The sequence below is a fragment of the Mycteria americana genome, chromosome 18 (genome assembly GCF_035582795.1).
Source record: "Mycteria americana isolate JAX WOST 10 ecotype Jacksonville Zoo and Gardens chromosome 18, USCA_MyAme_1.0, whole genome shotgun sequence".
NCBI lineage: Eukaryota > Metazoa > Chordata > Aves > Ciconiiformes > Ciconiidae > Mycteria > Mycteria americana.
In genome coordinates this window covers 11,103,587-11,123,784 of record NC_134382.1, presented here as the reverse complement: position 1 = coordinate 11,123,784, position 20,198 = coordinate 11,103,587, and the positions used below count along the sequence as shown (strand labels likewise).

Below are 20,198 nucleotides of genomic sequence, written 5' to 3'. Positions count from 1 at the left end.
ATTTATTTCAGACAAATATAAATCCCCACACCTGCAAACGGGAGCTTTGAGATAATGTGTTCCAAGTTAAGCAACAGCTAAATTATCTCAATGGTGAGAAGATACAGGTCGTGCCCCACCTTTAATGTGCTAAAGAAACGGCATTTAGCAGAAGCAGCTCGACAAAACAAAGTAGAAATAAGGCACAAATTTAACGGAGGAGACAATCCTTTCGGCAAGCGTTTAAGGAAAGGGGCAGAGCCGCGCTCTCTTCAGGAAGGTAAGCTTTAATCACGAGCTTTCGGACTCCACGGCAGAACGGCCAGCGCAAGGTGAGAGCGCTGGAGGAACGGGGAGGCGAGCACCAGCCCTCCCTCCGGCTGCAAACAAAAGCTCGTTAAAAAGCAATTCACAGTATTGCACACGGGGAGTCGCCAGTCACATCCCGCCTCTTTCGGCGAACGTACATTTGAGTAGCTATTCTGAGCAGCTTCGCGTTTGTTTCTGAATTTGAGACCCGATTATAACTTCATTTCCCTGCAACCTGGGGTGGGAGCTTTGCGGGGAAGGAGGGAAGGGGCGGATGCACAGCTCGAAAAGAACAAGCGCGGCAGAGAGTGGCTCCAGCCTAACGCTTTATTGTGTTTTGGTAGGAAGGACGCGCGCAGGCGGTCCCGCTATGTTTCACAATCTTCGGGAATCGTCGTGGTTATAATTAGCGATTGCTCGATCACATCTGCCGTAGAGAAGTTCTCGTTTGAGCAGAGTCTCTGCACGGGGATCTCCTCGGGCAGGGAGCCGCGGGACAGGGACTCCACGATCACCTCGGCCGAGCCCACCTCCAGCTCCGGGGGCGGCTGCAGCGCCACCACCACGGCCTTCTCATCCTCGATGATCAGGTTCCGCAGCTTCCGCTGCCGGGGGTTGTAGTTCTCCACCCGGTCGTGAATCTCCATGTGGCGCCTCAAGTGAGCCTGCGAAAGGAAGAGGCGCGACGAGAGGGCCGGCTCCCCTGGTGCGGCACGCTCTGCGGGGGTCCCCGGAGCCAGGGAAGGCCTCACCTGCCGGGTGAACTTGTAGCCGCACTCAGTGCACTCGAACTTCCTCACGCCCTTGTGCCGGCGGACGTGGACGCGTAGCTGTTCAACGGCTGAGAAGGGAAGCGAGAGCCCGTTGGCGGCAGCACTGCGCTGTGCACGCTCGCAGCCATGCTAACCCGCACCACGGAAAGGCGGGCAGTCTCTCAAGAGCCGTGCGAAAGCCCCGCGCCCTGGCTGTTACCTTTGAACGTTTTCCCGCAGATCTGGCAGAAGTGGGGCCTCCCCTCCTGGTGCCGGCTGGCGATGTGCCTCAGCAGGGGCCCCTTCTCCGTGAAGCGCTGATCGCAGAACTCGCAGCTGAAGGGGCGCTCCCCGGTGTGGGTCCGGTTGTGCTTGTCCAGGCTCGCTGCCGTTTGTGGGGGGAGAGAGGGAGAGCTGCGGGTCAGCGGCACGGCACGTGCCCCCCGTGCCGGGTCTCGGGTACGAGCCGCGCCGCAGTGAAGGCCGCACGTGCGCGGTGCAGTCGGTCTGTGCCAGGCTGGTTAGGAAGGCTTAGAAGCAGTAACAGCGGCAGCCTGCTGGTCCAGGCTAACTGTTACTGGGGAAAACTCATCAATTATTTCCTCTTTTGTGCTGTGAGGGTAATGGAGATGATAAGAACGTGTCTTTCTCAGCATTAGTGCTCACAAGAGCGTGGCTTTGCTCCCCGGGGGAAGCAAGCAGGAGAAGGCGGGTTTCGCAGCACGGCTGCTCTCTGGAGGTCCTGGATGCCAGAGCGCAGTGCTCAGCACTGCCAGCCCCAGCCGCGTGCCCGGGGGGATACCTTGCGTCCTGAAGGTCTTGCCGCAGAGGTGGCACTGGAAGGGCTTCTCGCCGGTGTGTGTGCGCAGATGCATGTTGAGGTTGGCTTTCTGCGTGAAGGCGTGGTGGCAGAACTCGCAAACGTAGGGCCGCTCATTCCTGCGGGCAGAGGAGATGTTACAGTCATCTCTGCCTTTGCCAGCTTCAGCCCCTCAGGTTAGCTGCTGCTCCTCGCCCAAAGTTCTTGTAATTAAATCCTACTTCAACCCATCTCAAATTAAAGTATTTTGGAGGCCCACAAACACTATTCTGCAGCCACGGGGTCCAGAGCTGGAGCCCCCTTGGGCATTGTAACCAGCCCAGGAAACTGAACACTAAGGGTGAGTGTGGCCAGCGGCTGCATGCTTGCCACTTCAAGAACACGGATTAGCTAGGCTGATGGGCTTTGCTTATCACCTGCATTACTACGGTCGCACACTCGGAGGAAGCGCTGACAGTCTGCCCTTCCTTTGGAAGAGAGAAGAGCAGAATGCCGGTTGGCCCCTCGTCGGATTTCTGGCAGAAGTTTCAGCCCAGCACCTCCAGGAAAGGGGGTGCTTGCTGCGCTCCAGCCAATTCCTCTCCCCAGCACCACCCAGCCGGGCCCTCTGGGGAGGAAGCACAGCAAGGAGAGCCAGAGCGACGGACGGGAGGATACGGGTCACGTCATACCTGTGCTTGGCCTTGATGTGCATCTGCAGGCCGTTGCGACTCGAGGCCCTGTGCCCGCACTCCTCGCAGACAAACAGCTTTTCTCCCCGGTGCTTGAAGGCCTCGTGCAGGCGCAGCTCTGTCCGAGACAGAAAGCACTTGGAGCAGGTCGAGCACTGCAAGCCACAGGAGAGCGCGGGGTTAGGCAGCTCGCCCGGGCACGGTTCACAGCGTACGCCCGCAACAGACCTGCTCGCGGCCCAAGACCCATCCCTCCGCCTGCTGCTGCTGCACCCCCAGCTCCAAGACGCCTAATGAGATGAGACAGCCTGACAAAAGCAAAATGCTGATCATTACTTGGGTCTGTCAGCCAAAAAAATGACGAGGGCTGCTCCTGTACCCAAAAAAAACTGTTTCCAGCAGCTCTGTAACCCCCCACCTCACTAAACAGAGCCAGACAGGACAACGGGTGCCATTCTCTAGGCCAGGCCTGAGCGCAGGGTAATTCCCTCTCAAAAAACCCTTACCGCGTGGGGCTTTGGCGCGCCGTGCAGCTTTATCATGTGGCTCTGCAGGTCTTTCTTCTGCATGAACTGCTGGGCGCAGGAGGAGCACTGGAAGACAGGAGAGGAGGGTCAGCTTCCAGCCACCCCGCAACCAGCGATTTTGGTGCGCAGAGAGGACCGGCGATGCGCCGGCGCACCGGGCAGGGGAACATTGTTCTGACGTGGAACATGAATCCCTGGTAAGGCCGCAGAAAGCGCCTGGCTTTGATGCCTCCCTGGAGCATGTTCTGGCTCAGAGATGGGGAACGACTCTCAGCAGGCTGCCGCAGACCGGGGAAGGGAGCCGGTGCGCCCGGCTCCCCTGACGGGTTGGGCCAGGCTGCCCCGACACAGAAAGGCTCGCCCCCTCTTCCTTCATGCCAGCGTCCGGCAGCCATTCGTAGGGACGTCGAAGGCAGGCGCTGCTGACCTTGTACGGCATCTCCCCCGTGTGCGACACCATGTGCAGCCGCAGCTCCATTCGCCTCTTGAACACCTCCTGGCAGACCGAACACGTGAAAACCTGCAAGAGACGGGGGAGGCATCGGCTTCCGCAGAACCAAGAGCCCGCCGCGAAGCCCACAGCTCAGACCAGCGCTTGGCACTCGGGCGCTGGGACTGGTTATGACGTTTAACCCACACCCGCAGCGATCTGGATCTCTTACAGTACAGAGAGTATCCTCGCGTGCTTGAAAAATACAGACAAAATGAGAGTTGTCTGGTAAAACAGACACGACCCGCTGCCGTCCTCATCAAGAGAGGGACTGGGGGGGGGCGGGTCCCGGCTGCGGTACACGTGCCGTGCAGTGGTGATGCGGGGATTTTGCTCGGTAGCTGAGCGTGACGTGGACTGTGGCTGGAAAAAGGCTCTAATTCCGCTCTGGCAAAACGGCACCCGCTTTCCAGAGTGCCGGTGGCAGCTTCCTGGGCGTACCTGCTCAGACCGGTTCATGCAATTTCTGGCTTCATGTTCCAGGAGATTCTCTTTTCTAAAATAACATTTGCCGCATTTGGAACATTCAAATGGCTTTTCTCCTGTGTGTTTCCTAGCAGGAATACAAACGGAGAGCACCGTCACTGCCAGTCTGACAGCAGAGATGCACAAAAAGGCCCGGCGAGGACACTGGGAAGGAACTGGGAAGAGAGAGGGAAGGACAAGGCAGCTTTTACACCACCACCACCCCCCCCAGCACCAATATTCAGTTGCCCAAAAGCTGCTTTTTATGCCAGCTTTGCTGATCCCGTCGGAGCGCAGTCGAGCTGTTGGTGCCCACCGCGCTCTGCGAAACCTCAATTTTGTGGGGCTAAGGTTCGCCCCTCGCAGACGAGCGAAGCTGGAGCTCGTGCCCTCTCTGCAGGCACCCGCTTTGCTCTCGGTTATCAACCCCAAACTCCTCGCAGCACCTGGCCCCGCCGCCGCGCTCCCCACGACCCAGGCAAAGTCCCCAGCAGCCCATGCTGATTTTGAAAGCCCGGAAGGACGATTCAGCATCGTCCACCTGCAGCCGGCGCGTCCCCTGGAAGAGCCCCTCACTGCCTTCTTTTTGAGCCGGGCTGGCTCCGACCCCTGAGAGCGGAAGCCCGGGACAGTCGCTGTGGCTTTGGGAGACGCATGAACCTCCCCCCCCCCCCCCCCCCCCCCCAGCTCAAAGCAACCCCGCCCCGGGGGACAGAGGGCACCCCCCTTTCCGTCCCGGGGGAGGCTGAGGCGTCGAGACCAGCCGGCTGCGAGCAGGGCCCCTCGCCCACCCCCCCGGAGGAGCCGGCGGGGGGAAGGGGCAGAGCCTCGCAGGGCGGCGCGAGTCCCTACGCGGGAGCGCAAGGGGAAGGAAAAGTCGGAGCGTTTACCTGTTGTGCACTTTAAGGTAATATTTGCTGAGGAAGGTTTTATGACATGTGGGGCACTCAACCGGCACCGCTGTACCTTTTCTGCTCCCCGGCGTCCCCGCGCTGCCGGGCCCCTTCCCCGGGGGGGGGTTCTTTTTGCTCCGCAGGGCCTTTTTCTCGGGAAGGGACTCGGCGTCGCTGTCCCCCCGCCCGCCGTCGCCCGCCGCCGCCTCCGGGGCCGGGGAGGGAGCCTGCGAGGGAAGAGGCGGCCGTCACCGCGCCTCCCCCGCCGGGCGGCCCTGGCCCTTCCCCGTCCCCGTCCCCGTCCCCTGCCCTTCCCCTCCGCCCGCTCCCGTCCCCCTCACGCACCGCCTGGCCGCCGGGCTGCGGGGCCGCCGCGGCCGCGACGTCCGCCTCCCCCGGGCGGCTCGGGGCGGCGGCGCGGCGGGGCCGCTGGCGGGGGCCGGCGGGGCGGAAGGCGCGGCAGAGCGCCACGGCGTCGGGCACGCCGAGCTGCTCGGCGGCGGCCAGCAGGCGGGCGCGGTTGTGGGCGGTGAGCGCCAGGCGGCCGGTGTAGAAGAAGTCGAGCAGGAGCTGGAAGGTGTCGGCGAGGCCCTCGGGCAGCGCCACCGGCCCGCCGGGGCCGCGGGCGCGGAAGAAGCGGGAGCAGCTGGCCAGCACCGGCCAGTGGGCGCGGAACTCCCGCCCGCCCACGCCCAGCGTCGCGTCGCAGAACTGCCCCGCCGCGCGCTGCCGGTTCAGCTCCCGCAGGACGCGGACGCTGTGCGCCGCCGCCGCCGCCATGGCCGCGCCGCTACCGGGCCCCCCGCGCCGCCGCCATCTTGGCAGCGCGCCGGACGCGGCGTGCGGGCGCGCCGGATGTGACGCGCGGGCCGCGGCCGGAGGCGGGGCGGGCCGCGCGGGCGGCGGTCGGGGCCTCCGCGGCCCCCCGGGGCTCAGGCGTCGGCCCGGCGCCGCGCGTAGCGCTGGATCGCCGCCTGGAAGCGCTCGGGCGTGTTGAGGCGCGGCCGCAGCAGGACGACGAAGGCCCTCGGGAGGAAGTAGCCGCCCAGCAGGGCGCCGAGCGTGCAGAGCGCGGCGAGCAGCCGGGCCGCCGCCGCCTCCCGGCCGCGGAGGACGCCCTGCGTGCAGAGGACGGCGGCGGAGCAGGCGAGGTGCAGGAGCAGGCTGCAGGCGAGGCACTTGGCCTCGTTGTAGCTGGCGGGCAGGTCCTTCCCCGCGTAGCTGAGGGCGAAGCAGCAGGCGCTGAGCAGCACGGTGTAGGCGGCGGCGGCCCGGCTCGCCGCGGCGCTCGGGGCGCACTCCAGCAGCACCCGCCCGGGCGACGCGGCGTAGTCCCGGCGCGGCGCCGAGGGGCTGGCGGCCTCCGCGGCCAGGCACAGCACCGCCTGGGCCGCCGTGCTGGCGGCGATGAAGAGCAGCGGGCCGCGGCGCCGCAGCCAGGCCGCGTAGAGGGCCGGCCAGCGCGCGTTCAGCTTGAAGATGCAGACGATCTGGAAGGCGCGAGTCGCCACGCAGGAGAGGAAGACGGCGAGGCTGATGGCGAAGAGGGGGAGCTGCAGCAGGCACGTGTGCCGGGTGGGCTCCCCGAAGTAGCAGAAGAGGCTGCTGCAGGCGCAGGCCAGAGAGCCCAGCATGAGGAAGCACATCTTCCCGCCCGCAGACTTGACCACCGGCGTGGAGGCATTCAGGGCGAAGAGGACGGCCAGCCCTGCAGTGAGCAGCATGAGGAGGACGGTGGGGGTCAGCAGGGCCCAGGAGATGGGCTCGGACCAGGACAGAAACTCGACGGTGCGGTTGAAGCATGCTTCGCTCCTCGCGGGGGCCCACTCGTCTACACCGCAGGACTGGCAGCTGTAGAGGTCTGCGGAGGACACGAGCCCGGGCGCTGACAGGCACCTCGCACACCACGGACCCCGGTAAGACATCTGTCACGGTGGGCCACCCTGCCCTCGCAGCCCCCCGGGCTCTCTGTGAGAGCTGCCCACTCCTCGCGTCCTGCTCATTCCACTTGGGTGCTTCCAAGCCTTGAGGAGCAGAGGGGGCTCTTTTCCCAAAAGACCCCCCCCAAAAGTCCCCCCAGCGGACTTCCCAAAAGTCCATTGCTTGGGTTGAGAGGCACGAGGCCCGCAGGAGCTCAGCTGGGTGCGCCAAGGCTCAGGGGCACATGGGCTGTGGGTGGGAAGGGGCTTCTGCGTCCAGCAGTAACCTGCGAAGGCCAGGACGGGTCTGCAGCAGCCCCCCTTCCGCAGGCGGGGGTAGGGGACAGTAATGCTGACCGGCCGTGTCTGGGGGCTCCCCGCTCCCGCTGTTACCCAGAGCTGGCTGTTTCCACCTCCCTCAGCCCAAGCGCAGGCCGAGGCTGCCGAGTGACCAGCTGCCAACAAGGGGTTTGTGGGTGACTCTAAGACAGGAGATTCCTGCTGCCTCTTGCAGGCAGGGGACATTTCCATATTCTAGCTGCTGGTGACCACGCGGTGCGGAAGTCCCGAGTGCCATCTGGGGCACAAAGGCAACCACTGGGTCAAATTTCCCTCCCGGAGGATGTGGTGCAGGAAATGGCTGTCAGGCCAGATGTCCCTTGTCCCCTGGCCGTGAGAGAAGGGGTTCTGCGGGTGCCATCTCCGCTGTCTATTTGACTGCATGGGCCCACCTGTGGGCAGCACTCCCCGGAAAGCGCAGGGCGTGGGCTTTGCATACCCACAGGTAAGCAAATGGGAGTCAGACCGACCGCATTCAGGTCAGCTCAGAGGTTTTTACTGACCACAGTGAGGAAGAGAGACCGGGAGGGAAGAGGCTGGGGGAACAGCGAGACGGAAGCAAGGAGCTGATGGGATGAGGAGGCAGGGTGCAGGCAGGGGCACCAAGCGGGAAGGAAGGGGAGGGAGCAGCCCCCCGGGGCGTACTGACCCGATCTGTTCAGGAAGGTTCCTGGCGGACAGGCCACACAGCTGAAGCAGCATCGGTGGTGGCTCCGCTGCAGCCGCATCTCCCCTGGTTGGCAGGCCTCGGAGCACACCGAGGTGGGAGCCTGTTGGGAGCGCGGCAAGGGTCAGGCAGGCGGGTGGGGTGGGCAGCAGGACACCTCGCTGAGTGCCAGGCCTGGGCCTGGCAGCGTTTGGACAGCTTGCTGCCGACTTTCAGGACAGACCGTGGGCAGGAGCCGAGAGCTCACCACATTGTGGTTCTTACAGAGGTGGTGGGAAAATGAGACTGTTTAAAGGTAAAAGTAGGAGCCTTTTTGGTTCATGTGCCCTGCTTGTTTTTTGGAAGGATGAAAGCTGGTACTCAGAATGCGGATCACCCCCCCATACTGCCTCTGTCTGCCCTCATTTTCATCCTGCTATGGGGAAATACCCCAGAACTGGTGGTGTTGGGGGTGTAGCTGGCTCGGCAGTAAGCAATACATAAGATCTGGATGCAGAACAGTACCTGGCGATCTTTTGTGTGCCACAGGATTTTGCCCCGGTCAACGCTCAGCCTGTCGGGGTTCACACTGAAAGTTCCTATCACATCAAAAGCCCAGCTGGGGCCGCTCCAGTTCCACATGGCGATGGCGTAGCCTTTATGAATGTCTCCATTGGCGTCAAAAGAGATGCGGCTCTTGTACAGGGTGAAGTTTACTTGCCTGATTTTTTGTAGGAGCTGTAAAACAGAAGAGTAAGAGAAGAGCCCTTCCTGATGGTGAGACTCTTGCTGAGGAGTGCCTTGTCTCAGGAGGGAGACGTGCTAGAGGGCCCCTTCTCTGCTCTGGCTCCTCTTTCCAACCCCCCAACAGCTAGCGTATGCCCAGCCACAGAAAGTCCCTTCCCTTCTGCGAGGGGCTGGCAGTAGAGGAACAGAAGTGATCTAGGGCAGGGGTCTGGGTCTAGGTCTAGGCTGCTTTGACTGTGACAGGCGGCTGAAGCCCATGAGGCTTTTCAGCTGGGACACAAGCCTTTCAGAGTGACAGAAAACCCCTGGGCACAAGGGGAAAATCCTTCCCTGTGAGGAAGGATCCTCATGGATCCTCTTCCACAAGGAAGATCCTTCGTGTTGCTCTTACCTGCCAGGGATAGACTGTGCCTTTGCTGCATGCCCCCGAGGCACAGCCCAGCAGGTCATGGAGGCCGTGGGCCACGGCGTACACAGCTGAGTACACGTTGAAGGAGGCTTGAGCATCGTACGTGTCGGGGGCAGCGGTGAGCGAGTGGCAGCCAGTGCAGCGCTGGGTGCAGTCCAGCTGGGTGCTCCCTCCGATGCCCCTGCCAGCCCCTGTGCTGCCGGCGCGTTCAGCCACAGCACTTTCCTCTGCCGTCTTCCAAGATTCAAAGCGTTCCAGCATTGTGGACTCTGTCTTCTCAGCCGACATCCCAATCACCGAGCCAATACTCTGGATCCCAGGCACCTGCCAGATTGTTTGGGCTAACAACCAGTCTTCAGAGCCCACCCACACCATGCCCGTGACATTCCTCTGGACCACCACCTCAAAGAAAGGGCGGGCGCTTTGTCTGTTGGAGAAGACGACGGTGACATTGACCCTGACGTCCATGAGGATTTTGACCAGGTTGTGGAGCTCCGGGCTGCTGGCGTCCTTGTTGACAGGGATGATGCCTCGGTAGGCAACACACGCGTCGCTTGCGGTCAGCAGCTTGTGGAGGGCATCTAAGCCGTCCCTGCCATAGGCGTTGTTGCTGCCCAGCAGAGCCACCCAAGTCCACCCAAACTGCTGCAGCAGCAGGAAGATGGCCTTCACTTGCTGCCTGTCGCTGGGAATGGTGCGCAGGAACGAGGGGTAGAACCGCTTGAGGCTCAGCATCTCCAAGGAGGCTTCGTAGCTAATCTGCAAAGGGAGCCAGGAGAAAGGGGGTTGTGCTCCCCCAGGCAGTGGCACCCTAAGAGCTAACGGCACAGGCAGCCCCTCTCGGGGCTGGGCAGGGAGCAGACCTGGAGCCAAATGCACTGCCACCAGAAGCCAGTGCACTGCCCAAGAGAAACCTTTGAAGGACAGTGAGCCAGCCACAATTCCTGCCTGCCAGCTGACAGTGCCTGGGAAGAGACCCAGGCCAACGCAGACACGGAGGGGCTGCGTTTCCAGCTCAGCCTGGCTCCTCATCTCCAACCCCATCCTCCCTCAAACCATTACTCCTTGGGAGCCCTGTTCTTCATATGCCAGGGGAGCCACGCTTACCTCCGGTACAAGGAAGACGCCAAGGACAGCCGCTGTGGTGAGGGCCAGCCGGGTGCTGTCAGGCCCGATGACGGCCACCGCCTCGGGCTCGTAGTGGTAGAAGGTGGGGAGCACCTCAACCTCCTGCCCGCCTTTCCGGGCAAGGGCACGCAGTGTGGCGTGGAGGCTGGCGGGCTCCGAGCAGGTGTCGTGGATGTCGTAGCCCAAGGTGATGTTGGGGAGGAGGGTGCTGGAGTTGTTGATCTCCTCCACGGCGAAGCGCATGGCCAGGGACAGGCAGTAGCCGTGGCTCTTGAAGGTGGCAGCACTGCGTGAAAAGAAAGTGGTTTTCAGGCAGGAAATCCCGCGGTTTTTTGGGGGGGAAGGGGCGACGCGGGGTGAGGGGCCTCACTCGTCGCAGCCGTCCACCAGCGGCCGGGCGGCGGCCCGCGGCGCTGGGCCGTGCATCTGGAAGAGGCCGGCCAGGCGGTAGTCGCCGGGGCTGGTGAAGGGGGCAGCGGCGGCGGCCGCGCAGAGGCAGAGCAGGGCGGGCAGCGGCATGGCGGGGCGGTGCCGGGCGGCGGGCGGCGCCTCTTAATGGGGCGGGCGGCGCTCGGCCGAGGAGGCGGCCCCGGAGGAGGAGGCGGAGGGAGGCTGAGGCGGCCATGCCCGCGCGGCGCGGCCCACCAGCCCGCCGCCCCCGCCGGGCCCCGTCCCGTGGGGGCCGGGCGGAGGCGGCCTGGAGGGAGTTCGCCGCCTCCTTCGCCCGCGCCGGCATGGTGCCGCCGGCCGAGGCGGGCCTGGCGGCCGTGGAGGCGGCGGAGGGCGCCGCCGTCCTCCTCCTGGCGCCGCGGCAGGTGGGCACCGGCCGGCCCCGCCGCTCCCTCCCCGCCTCCGCCGCCGCCTCACCGCCCTCTCCCCCCGCAGACGCTGACCTTCACCGGTAAATGCCGCCTGCGCTGCCTCTACGGCGCCGTCCGCCTCCTGGGCTTCGCCGTCGCCTCGCACCAGCCGGCGCTGCCGGTCTTCTCGCCGGCCACCCACTGCGCGCTCACCCTGGAGGCGCTGCCCGCCGACCGCCCGCCCGCCGCCGACCTCCGACAGCTCCGCGCCGCCGCCCGCGCCGCCATGCGGGCGCACAGCGTCCGCCGCCGTGAGTGCCGGCCGGGGGGGGAGCGAAGGGCGGCCGGCGGGCCCGCCGGTTGCGGTCCGCCATTTTGCGTGCGCTGCGGGGGGGCCGCCATTTTGCGTGCGGCGCGGTGCGGGAGGCAGCCATTTTGCGTGCGGCGCGGTGCGGGGCGTCCGCCATTTTGCGTGCGGCGCGGCCACCGTCCTTTAGCCCGGGCTGAGGGCGGCGCTCTCCCCCCGTTGCAGAGGCGCGGGTGAAGGTGATGGCGCGGTTCTCGGCGGAGTGCGCCCTGGTGCTGCTGGAGCACCTGGACACGCCGGTGACGCGGTTCCTGCTGAGCCACCTGCCGCTGTCGCGGCTCTTCGAGCCCCAGGTGAGAGCCAGAGGGCGTCGTGATGGCCGCTCCGCCCTGGGCGGCAGCGCGGATGCTGCGCCTTCCCCGAAACAGGCCTCGTGCGGAGCAAGAGGCGGCCGCCCCGCTCAGCGTGCCTGTCGGTGTCCAGCAACACAGCTGCAAGGCCTTATGCACACCTCTCTAAGCGTTTTTCCGCTCTTCGCTAGAAAAAGGAAGAACCTAGCTTCACGCCAGAAGATGCGGTTCTGGCATCTGTTGGCATCGTGAAGTGTAGCCCTGACCGCGGGCTGCTGGTGTCGGAGAGCATGTTCCTGGCCCTGGAGGAGCTGATCCAAGCGTGCTGTGGTGAGTGGTGTGCGCTTGGTGAGGTTGGGGCTCTAGTACCCTCCAGAAAGGAAGTTCATGAGGCTTTTCATGAGTTCAAGTTAGGGAGAGTGTGCCCTGTGACAGACACTGATATAGGGTCCTGTTTTTCTCCTAAATAGTGGGTGTCTTGAGCTCGTGCATCACCTCGAGTGGGTTTGTGCCTCTGCTGCCAGACAGGCAGCTCGCTGCTGTAAAGGCGCTTCCCAGTCTGATGTCAATACTCTCATTCTGCTCTCTTTTGTAGCAGGTAGAAAAAAAAACACCCCTTTACTCAATCCAGCAACATCTAAAATACTGGGAGCAGTTGGAGTTCATACATGCTGGGGTTTAGTGCTAGGGCTTGCTTCTCACTTCAGGAGCCTTCTCCTTTTACACTGGTACTCTTAACGTGCTTCTCTTTAACGGATCTTTTTCTGTTTAAAATATATCCTAGTCAGACCACAGAGTCTGTAGGTTTTTTAGGGTTTTTTTGTTTTGGTTTTTTTTTTTTTTTAAACAAATTTACGTAAACAGGGCACATGGGAATAACTGACAGCATTGGTCCATTTCAGAGTATGTTTGTTTTTACAGCGGAAGATGAAGGTGTCCCCGTGGTTCTAGTGTGTGGCCCAAAAAACACTGGGAAATCGACATTTAACAGATACCTAATTAACCTGTTACTGAATCGGTGAGTTTTCATGTTCTACGAGTTTTTAAGTACTGCACGGGATTTAGGAGAAGGAAAAAACTGCCTGCCACATTTCTCAGAAAAGCTGTTATGACTGGAAGGTGGCTTATCTTTTAAAAAGAAACAAAAATCCAGAAAAATAGGCATTCTTGTCTTGGGTTCCTTTCAGAAAAGTTGACTGCTGAAGCATTTCTATTGAAATACTGTTAAATTGTTGTCTTGGAGTATGTGAACTAATGGGCACCAAGCAGTTAGGGTTCAGTAAGGAACTGGGAGTTATAACACTTAAAAACACCCAGTAAGTTATAATTTGTTAGGGTCTTTGAAGATTCTTGGCAGAGCAAGGTGTAGAACCTTATTCTCCTGACCACTGCATGCTTAAAATAAAGATTATAAAGTTTATAAATCTCAAATGGCTGGTTTCAGGGTGCCCAGTTAATGTGGGAGAGGCGGTACACTGATTAGTACCACCTCTGACTATCGTTCTAGCTACTTCTCTTAAGGCTGGATGGGTATGGAGCTATCGTAATGTAATATTGGACTGTAGGTGAGCCATATACGTTCTTGCTTAATGCTCCCTCAAGTGGGGAAAGGAGGGAGACAAGTGGTGGTTTGATTGTATTCAATAATTTAATTTTGATGACCCAGAACAAAATCAGATTGTGCTTCTGATGCGTTCCCGGTCGTGTCCCATTTCTTTTTTTAGTGGACGCTAATATATGGGCTTCTTTCACTGCAGCCTTCCCTCGGTTGAATATATGGAATGTGACATAGGTCAAACCGAATTTACGCCGCCTGGATGCGTGTCTTTAAGTAACATAGCAGAGCCAATTCTTGGTATGTGTTTTGTCGTACTTGGTACGTGTTTTGCCGTTTTCTGCAGTTGCCAGAAACTTGTTTCGTTTCCAGAAGGTGCTTTCTGAGCAGAGGCTGTACTGTAGGGGAAGTTGCCACATCTGTCAAAGGTGCATATAGAAAATAAAGCAAAGGCTGTAAAAGTTTTCTTGTTAGGGGCATCTAAGCTCCACGTGAAAATCTCATGAAGTAACATGGAGCTATTCTCCCTGCTTGTTTTTTCTGTTTTAAAGAAAGGACAAGATAGTTGTTTATAAGGTGGTGGAACAGGCTGTGGCATGTCAAAGTGGATTTTCAGCCTTTCAGATTTGAAAGGTCTCTTTGGGAAAGTCTTTCCCAGTTTTTAGTATCTGTAGATAAAACCAGCTGGAGAAATACAAAGTGGATCCACATAGATTGGGGGCTGTTGTTACGACCATAAAAAAACTAGAGCCAGAGAAACTGCTGGTGTTTGTGATCTTGTGGATTTAGGTTGCTGTCTAAAAAGGATATGGCCAGACTGGTTTACTTTTTGGATAGTCCGTCATAGAAGATTGTTGTTTTAAAATTCACAAATGTGTAACCAGGGATTTGAAACAAACAAGGAGAAAAAAACCCAAAACCCCCAAACAAACAAAACTCCTAGCATGGAGTCTTGCAAGTGACAGAAAAGTTTCACTATAGGTGCAGACCATACAAGAAGGACTGTTAGCATGTGAAAAGAGGACAGATTTCAGAAGGGATTGCATGTAGGCCCTACAGGGATGGGAGGTTTTTTATTTAACTTACTGAAACCACTAGAGGTTTGCTGCTTGCTTTTTCAGGTCCACCGTTCACTCATCAGCAAACGCCACGTAAGATGGTGTATTACGGACAGACAAGTTGTGAGCAGGACACGGAAAGATACCTTGATGTCGTGAAGTATGTGTTCAGCTCCTACAAGAAGGAAGTGCCTTTAGTCATCAACACCATGGGCTGGGTGAAAGGTAAACAGGATATATCTGTTCTCAAGAGGTGGTGTGGAAGGGAGGTAATAATCGTAGCGGTACACCATCATGCTTTCTATAGAGGGTCTGGAACCAGAAAATATGGCTTACCTGCCTGGAGCTAGTAACTGGTCTTCTCTAACAGTGTTCCGACCTGTTTGTGTAGTGGCAGCAATTGTGTTTTCTCTGCTCCCTAAAGGTGAGGGGTTGCTGCTTCTGATTGATATCGTTCGGCTGTTGTCACCCAGTCACATTGTTCAGATGGATGTGTACGACTGGAAAGCCATGGCTCCGCTCACCCCAGAGTACGTTCATCTCACTCCTGGCCTGTACACCAAAGGCAAACAGCAAGCCAAATGCAAGCGGATGGGTACGAGTGGAGCAGAGAACTGGAAGTCCTCTGAAGGGGAGGGAGATGCATTGGCTCCCGAGTATAAGTTGCTGTACATCCATCCAGAATTCCCTCGAGCAGGGGTTGCAGGTGAAGCGTAAGTAGAAAGTTTAGTGCTACGAAATGGTTAGCGGGCTTAACAAAATCATGCGTAGTCTTGATGGTAAAGGCTCTTGCTTTGCTTTGGCCTCGAGAGCTCCATTAAATTGGTCAGAGCTTATTAGTTTACTTATTAGGGGGTTGTGTTTGGGTGGTGGTTGTTTGGGTTTTCCGGGTATTCTGTTGGGGGGGGGGGGGGGAGTGTAGGGTTGGTTTTTTAGGTTGAGGGGGGAGGGGGTTCCTCCCTACTCTACATCCAATGACTACTGTCACTTACTTTTACACTGGGCGTGACTTCCACTTGGAATCATTGAATATTGTGTCTCCTTTTTTTCCTAATTGGGAAGTTCCTTACCCATTTCTTACAGATGTAGATGATGATCACGTTATTTCTTAGTTTCTCTGATACTTGGAGCATCTCTGAAATGTTTATTTCCCTGGACCTTGAGTCTTCGTTGCCAATTTTAAGTGCTTTTTTTGACTTGGCCTTCACTAATCAGCTATTTAAGAAAACAAATGTTATTACTCTGTCTGACTGAAAGGTGTGTGGACATCAGGGTTGGAGAAGGGAGCCCTTACCTAATAACAGAGTTTGTTTAAAAAAAAAAAAAAAAACAAACAAAACAAAACAAACACCACCCGTGTTAATTAATTCCTTTTCAAAGTTGAAACAATGCCCTAAATCCTGTGATCCCTCAGAGGTAATAAAAACATAGCTCTAAATTTTCTTCAGTGGTAGAAGTTCTAAAAACTAAACTTGTGTGAAATAGTGGCTAATATTGCACGCCGTACTCGGGAATGTCCAGGGTATGCAGTTGGAATGGCTGTGTGAGGGTGTGCTGCCTTTCCTTGATTTGTCGCGGTTATTTTTCCAGGCGAGTACATAGCGGCATCTTGCGTGACATGTCCATACTGGGTTACCTGGGTCAGCTGCAGTCCCCAGACATAGGGGCGGTGCTTCCGCTGCACAGTCTTGTGCCATATCAGGTAAATCTTTGAGCATTTTTGAGCAGCATTTTGAGCAGAGCATTTTTGAAAGGCTTGGAGATGTTGCAGAGAGCCCAGCTCTTGGTAATTGACAGTTCGGCTTGTACTGCAAATGTTTTTCGGAAGAGGGAAAAATGCTCTGTAATCTGCAAAAAGATAATGGCTTTATTCAGCGTATCTAGAAGTGAGGTTTTTGTTGAGATGTCAGCGCGGCACGTGTTTTTGTGTGTTCAGTTAGTGTTGAAACTGTTGTGTTTGCCACTGAGATAATGTCTGTCTGTAGGTGTGGGTTGGGAGCTTTCAGGTTTTGTGTACTTAGCGTTATCTTATCTCTGAACTCAAACTAAATTGATGTTGAGCTGACAATGCACTTTTTTTCTTCTTTTTTTACCCCCTCAGGTACCTTTCAGTGCTGTTGCACTCAGGGTTATTCACACCGACGTTGCTCCTACGAACATCATGTATGCAGTGAACGCCAGCTGGGTCGGGCTCTGCAGGATACCGGATGAAATCAGATGCCAAACCGACGGGCCGGTCTTGCTGACACAGACGCCGGTCTGTGATTGCCTTGGCTTCGGTGAGCAAGCCCAGGAAACCTTGAGCTGCGTTCTGACAGATAGGTTGCAGGGTGAAGAATTGACGGAATTGCCTACTCTTTCAAAAACAACTGAAAAAGTGGGATGAGATAAAAGAATAATCATGTATTCTCTTCTATTACAAGCTGTGCTTCAAGTCCTTTGGTTTTCATTAACTTGTGGTAACAGCTATGGGGAATGTCCCTGAGCAGCGCCTTTTGTAGCTTGCTGCTCTCGCTCTTTCATAACATGACAATTTACTCGCTTTCTGGATTCACGTTCTCAAAAGCACGTTCCACGTGGCTTATGCAAAATTTCTGTAGTTGTCTGTCAGTTTCCTTCTGTGCTTTGATTTAATATTACAGTTCTGACCTGGAGTTTGATACTGAGCTCCTCAAGTTTCTGTAGGAATGTTCCAGTGAATAATAGGCGGTTTGGGAAGTTAGCTGTTGGTATGTACGCTGAGATACTGGAAAAGCGGGGTACAGCAATGCAGGTTTTTCTCAAGATGTGTCTCAAATCCTTCTCTTGGTTCTAGAAGAGCCATTTATTCAGAGAGCTTCGGCTGCATCTAGTTATACAGTCCGAAGTGATTGGGTGAAGACTGAACTTTGCGTGTGCTTGTTTTGGTTTTTTTTTTGTTTTTTTGTTTTTTTTTCCCAGGAATTGTCCGAGGGGTTGAGATGGAGAAGAAGCTTTACCATGTTCTGACACCGGTGCCTCCAGAGAACCTGAGACTAGTGAATTGCCTGCTCCTTGGAAATATTGCTATCCCAAACTGCGTTCTTGTGGGCCAGGTAGGAGCTGCAGGGGAAGAGAGTGGAAGGTAGCTGAGCTGAGGCTGGCTGGCGGGTTTTCCATTTTCTTATTTCTGAGGCTTATGTGTGCCCAGAGATGTCTGGGCATTAGCAGATGGTTCTCTCTCTAGGAAATTGTCCTTAATGCATAGAAACAAGGGAGAGGAGAACGTTCTTCTCATGTCAGATACCAGAGCAGGGTTTGTGCAGTGCTAGCTTGCTCCTTCCCACCAGTCAGCTCTGTCACAGCTCTGTCAGTCTCTAGAGGAAAGTGCTTCCCGCCCCGTTGAAGATACAAGTTCTTAAAGTTGTTTCTGGCTTTTTTTCCTCTTCAGCAAGGAGTTGAGGGAGAGATCCCCTATGTCACGTCCGATTATAACTACAGCATCTTGGGGTCTGGGAAGCTGAAGAAGAAGAAGCATTTCAAGAGGAGGGAGTACGCGTTTGAGTGTGATTACACCTAAAGCCTTGGGACCTTGGGCCGTGGGGTTTGTTTTGTATGGAGACTGGCAAGAGCCAGGCGTGGTCACAGAAGCCCTGGGTGCTACAGAGCTCTGAGAGACCCTGGACAGGTGTCTGGTTAGGTACTACAGCATGTCCGGTTTTGATAATGTTTTATATTTTCAGTTTGTATTTTGGTGTTTTGTAATAAATATCCATCAAAAGCATTGCTTTGGTTTGAATTTTTTCCTCAGCCTGTGTTCACTTGGACACAGCTGGTACAAGCTGCGGCTGGGTGCCATCGAAAGCGCTCTCTGTCTTGAATCAGCAGCGGTTCTCCGTTTGAAGTCTAGCCTTCGGTTAGCTCTGGGTTTCGGAGGACGATCCGCAGCGGCACGGGCGTAACTTCACGGTAGCCGTAACCCTGGGCCGCTCGTGGTTCAGGGAAGAGCTTGTGCCGGTGGTTCTCTCCCTGGCGCTGCGGCTGACCTGCGTCTTTGGGTGTTTCACTCGTCAAGGAGACGGGGGAGGAAGGAGCAGATTAGAAAATCCTCTCTCTCCCCCGGCGACCGGAGATACAGCCGCTGGAGGGAGTCAGCCGCTCGCCGCTTGTCTCGGCGCTGCCGCAGCTCGCCTGGACGACGGCCTCGCGCAGCCCTCCACGCCGGGGACGCCGCTTTATTCCGCCTCGCGGCTGGCTCTGGCCGCATACCCTGTTGCTATGGTTTAAGTTCAACGCTTCGAGCGCCGGTCTGGGAAGAGCTCTGGGTCTCTCGAATGCGGTGCCTGTCTCTGTCTAAATAGATTGTGGCACGGGTAGAGACTAAAATGGGATGAAAGTGGGGAGGAACTTGTTACCCACGTGCTGCAGGGAGCACCGGGGTGCTTGGTCGTGCCTGACTCTCGTTACCTGGTCTGTGCTCCCCTGGGAAAGACCGGAGGAACTTTTTGCTCCCGAGTGAAGAGGAGGCTGGTGGGAGTCACGCAGAGGTGAGTGAGCGTCTCGGGCCAAGGTGAGGACCTTTTTGGGAAAACCACGTCTGAATGGGTAATATCGGCGTGGCAGGCATTTGATGGATCCTTGACTGCAAAAATAACCTGGCTTCTGACTGCGGTTCGTGCTGACGGGGCGTCGCTCTGCCCGTGTCCCGCACGCAGGGGGAGGGTCTGGCCCTGGGGTCTGCAGCCCCCTGAGAGGGGGGCCCGTTCAGAGCCCCTGCGGCCAGGTCTCTCCCGCAGAGGAAGGGATGCAGCGTACCACTCGGTGCTGGATCTTTTCAGCTGGCGGCCGCTGTGGGCGTGAGTAATCTGCAAAAAATGCTTTTAATCTGGTTTGCGAGGAGATTTCCTAGCGCTCCAGAAACGTGTACCTGTAAACCAACAAACTAAATGGGATGACAGCGGGGAGGGGACGGAGCTGGAGAGGAGCTGCGGGGGGCTGTGCAGCATTGCTGCTGTTTAAAGAGTTAAAGCTTTAAATTAATCCAGGCCTAATTATCCCCATCTGGCTGGGTCTGGCAGTGAAGGAAGGACTTGGCCAGCAACCTGGCCTGAACAGTGGCTAAAATAAATACAGGGGCTGTTGTGCAGCCGGGGGGAAAATCCCAGGCGGGGCGAGGCGGGGGTTCAAGTCACGGGGGAGAGGGCGGAAAAGGCTCCGGGAAAGGTGAGATGGGAGAGCGGCGCGGGTGAAACGCCCAGCGCCGCAACCCCCTGGGGCAGAGCGTCCCCCTCGGTGCCGTCGCCGGTGCCCCAGCATCCACCTCGCCCAGCCGAGGGCGATGGACCCCGTGCTGGCCGGGCGGGGGTTCCCCCCCCTGAGCCGGGGGACAAGTGAGTGACGCCCGCGTGCCTGCGGCGAGCCTCGAGTGTCCGGGTTTGCACCTTCCCGGGGCGGGGGGACCAAGCTGCCGGGGCCTGGAGGTGGGTGCTGCAGCCTTGGGCAGGGGGGACCGTGCGGCTCCCGGCGCTCGCCACGGGACTGCCCCGAGGGGCGAGCGGCAACGGGGGGGCCAGGGGCTTTGGAGCGTAAACCTCGGCGGGGGGGGCACTCAGTACTGTGATTGATAGGAAATCGGTTACTTAGCACTTAAAGCATCAAGGATGTGCTCAATAAAGCAGGATTTTTTTTTTTTTAATATGTTAGCATCTATTAACTTTGCAGCAACCATTTTTTTTTTTTAATTTCTGGCTACCTTTTCTGGCAAGGGGCGCCTAGAAGCAGCAAAGCTAGGGGGAGCGTGTGGCACCTTCTGGAGAAGATGCTGTTGACGCTGACGAGTTTGGAGGCTGGGGTGATTGCAGCCCGGCTGACCGTCCCGTGCAGTGTTTTGGTTTTTTCCCCGTTTTAGGGAGAATTTTGTGTGGGGCAGGACAAAGGTGCCGTCCTTTGCTGCCTTTGCGGGTTTTAAGCCCTATCCGGTGCCTTCCCGTTTGCTTGGATTTAGCAGGGAGAAAACCCCCTAAAGACACCTGGCTTTCCCGGCGCGGGCTGGGGGCCCCCAGCATGCCCACCGGTG

The 20,198-nt window shown here is 57.7% G+C and overlaps 3 protein-coding genes across 3 annotated transcripts; 1 reads left to right on the top strand and 2 right to left on the bottom strand.

Annotated features, from left to right (window-relative positions):
- Nucleotides 1–601: 601 nt before the first annotated feature.
- ZBTB48 (zinc finger and BTB domain containing 48) lies at nt 602–5,766 on the bottom strand. Its single transcript, XM_075520687.1, has 10 exons — nt 5,252–5,766; nt 4,904–5,133; nt 3,990–4,101; nt 3,486–3,578; nt 3,038–3,124; nt 2,532–2,686; nt 1,843–1,979; nt 1,261–1,425; nt 1,041–1,129; nt 602–953 (listed from the first exon to the last, which is right to left on the bottom strand). The coding sequence occupies exons 1-10, from the start codon at nt 5,684–5,686 to the stop codon at nt 657–659; spliced, it is 1,800 nt and encodes a 599-aa protein (XP_075376802.1). The 5' UTR covers nt 5,687–5,766; the 3' UTR covers nt 602–656.
- Nucleotides 5,767–5,833: 67 nt separating this feature from the next.
- On the bottom strand, nt 5,834–10,622 carry TAS1R1 (taste 1 receptor member 1). The gene is made up of 6 exons (XM_075520671.1): nt 10,465–10,622; nt 10,074–10,380; nt 8,949–9,725; nt 8,336–8,548; nt 7,814–7,934; nt 5,834–6,767 (listed from the first exon to the last, which is right to left on the bottom strand). The coding sequence occupies exons 1-6, from the start codon at nt 10,611–10,613 to the stop codon at nt 5,839–5,841; spliced, it is 2,496 nt and encodes an 831-aa protein (XP_075376786.1). The 5' UTR covers nt 10,614–10,622; the 3' UTR covers nt 5,834–5,838.
- Nucleotides 10,623–10,676: 54 nt separating this feature from the next.
- Nucleotides 10,677–17,903, top strand: NOL9 (nucleolar protein 9). Its single transcript, XM_075520670.1, has 12 exons — nt 10,677–10,909; nt 10,980–11,205; nt 11,427–11,554; nt 11,743–11,881; nt 12,473–12,569; nt 13,309–13,406; nt 14,228–14,389; nt 14,589–14,877; nt 15,755–15,866; nt 16,266–16,443; nt 17,105–17,238; nt 17,574–17,903. The coding sequence occupies exons 1-12, from the start codon at nt 10,718–10,720 to the stop codon at nt 17,700–17,702; spliced, it is 1,884 nt and encodes a 627-aa protein (XP_075376785.1). The 5' UTR covers nt 10,677–10,717; the 3' UTR covers nt 17,703–17,903.
- Nucleotides 17,904–20,198: the final 2,295 nt, after the last annotated feature.

Bases quoted from the DNA above. Each gene is read 5' to 3' on its own strand.
- ZBTB48 (XM_075520687.1), bottom strand. From the start codon at position 5,686: ATGGCGGCGGCGGCGGCGCACAGCGTCCGCGTCCTGCGGGAGCTGAAC. The intron at 3,125-3,485 runs GTCAGCAGCGCC...CCTGTCTTCCAG, and splicing joins CGGGGGAGATGCCGTACAAG to TGCTCCTCCTGCGCCCAGCA. The intron at 2,687-3,037 runs GTAAGGGTTTTT...TGTGGCTTGCAG, and splicing joins GCGCGCCAAAGCCCCACGCG to TGCTCGACCTGCTCCAAGTG.
- TAS1R1 (XM_075520671.1), bottom strand. From the start codon at position 10,613: ATGCCGCTGCCCGCCCTGCTCTGCCTCTGCGCGGCCGCCGCCGCTGCC. The intron at 10,381-10,464 runs GTGAGGCCCCTC...CTTTTCACGCAG, and splicing joins CTGGTGGACGGCTGCGACGA to TGCTGCCACCTTCAAGAGCC. The intron at 6,768-7,813 runs GTCAGTACGCCC...TGTCCTCCGCAG, and splicing joins AACCTTCCTGAACAGATCGG to ACCTCTACAGCTGCCAGTCC.
- NOL9 (XM_075520670.1), top strand. From the start codon at position 10,718: ATGCCCGCGCGGCGCGGCCCACCAGCCCGCCGCCCCCGCCGGGCCCCG. The intron at 11,555-11,742 runs GTGAGAGCCAGA...GCTCTTCGCTAG, and splicing joins CGCGGCTCTTCGAGCCCCAG to AAAAAGGAAGAACCTAGCTT. The intron at 11,882-12,472 runs GTGAGTGGTGTG...TTGTTTTTACAG, and splicing joins GCTGATCCAAGCGTGCTGTG to CGGAAGATGAAGGTGTCCCC.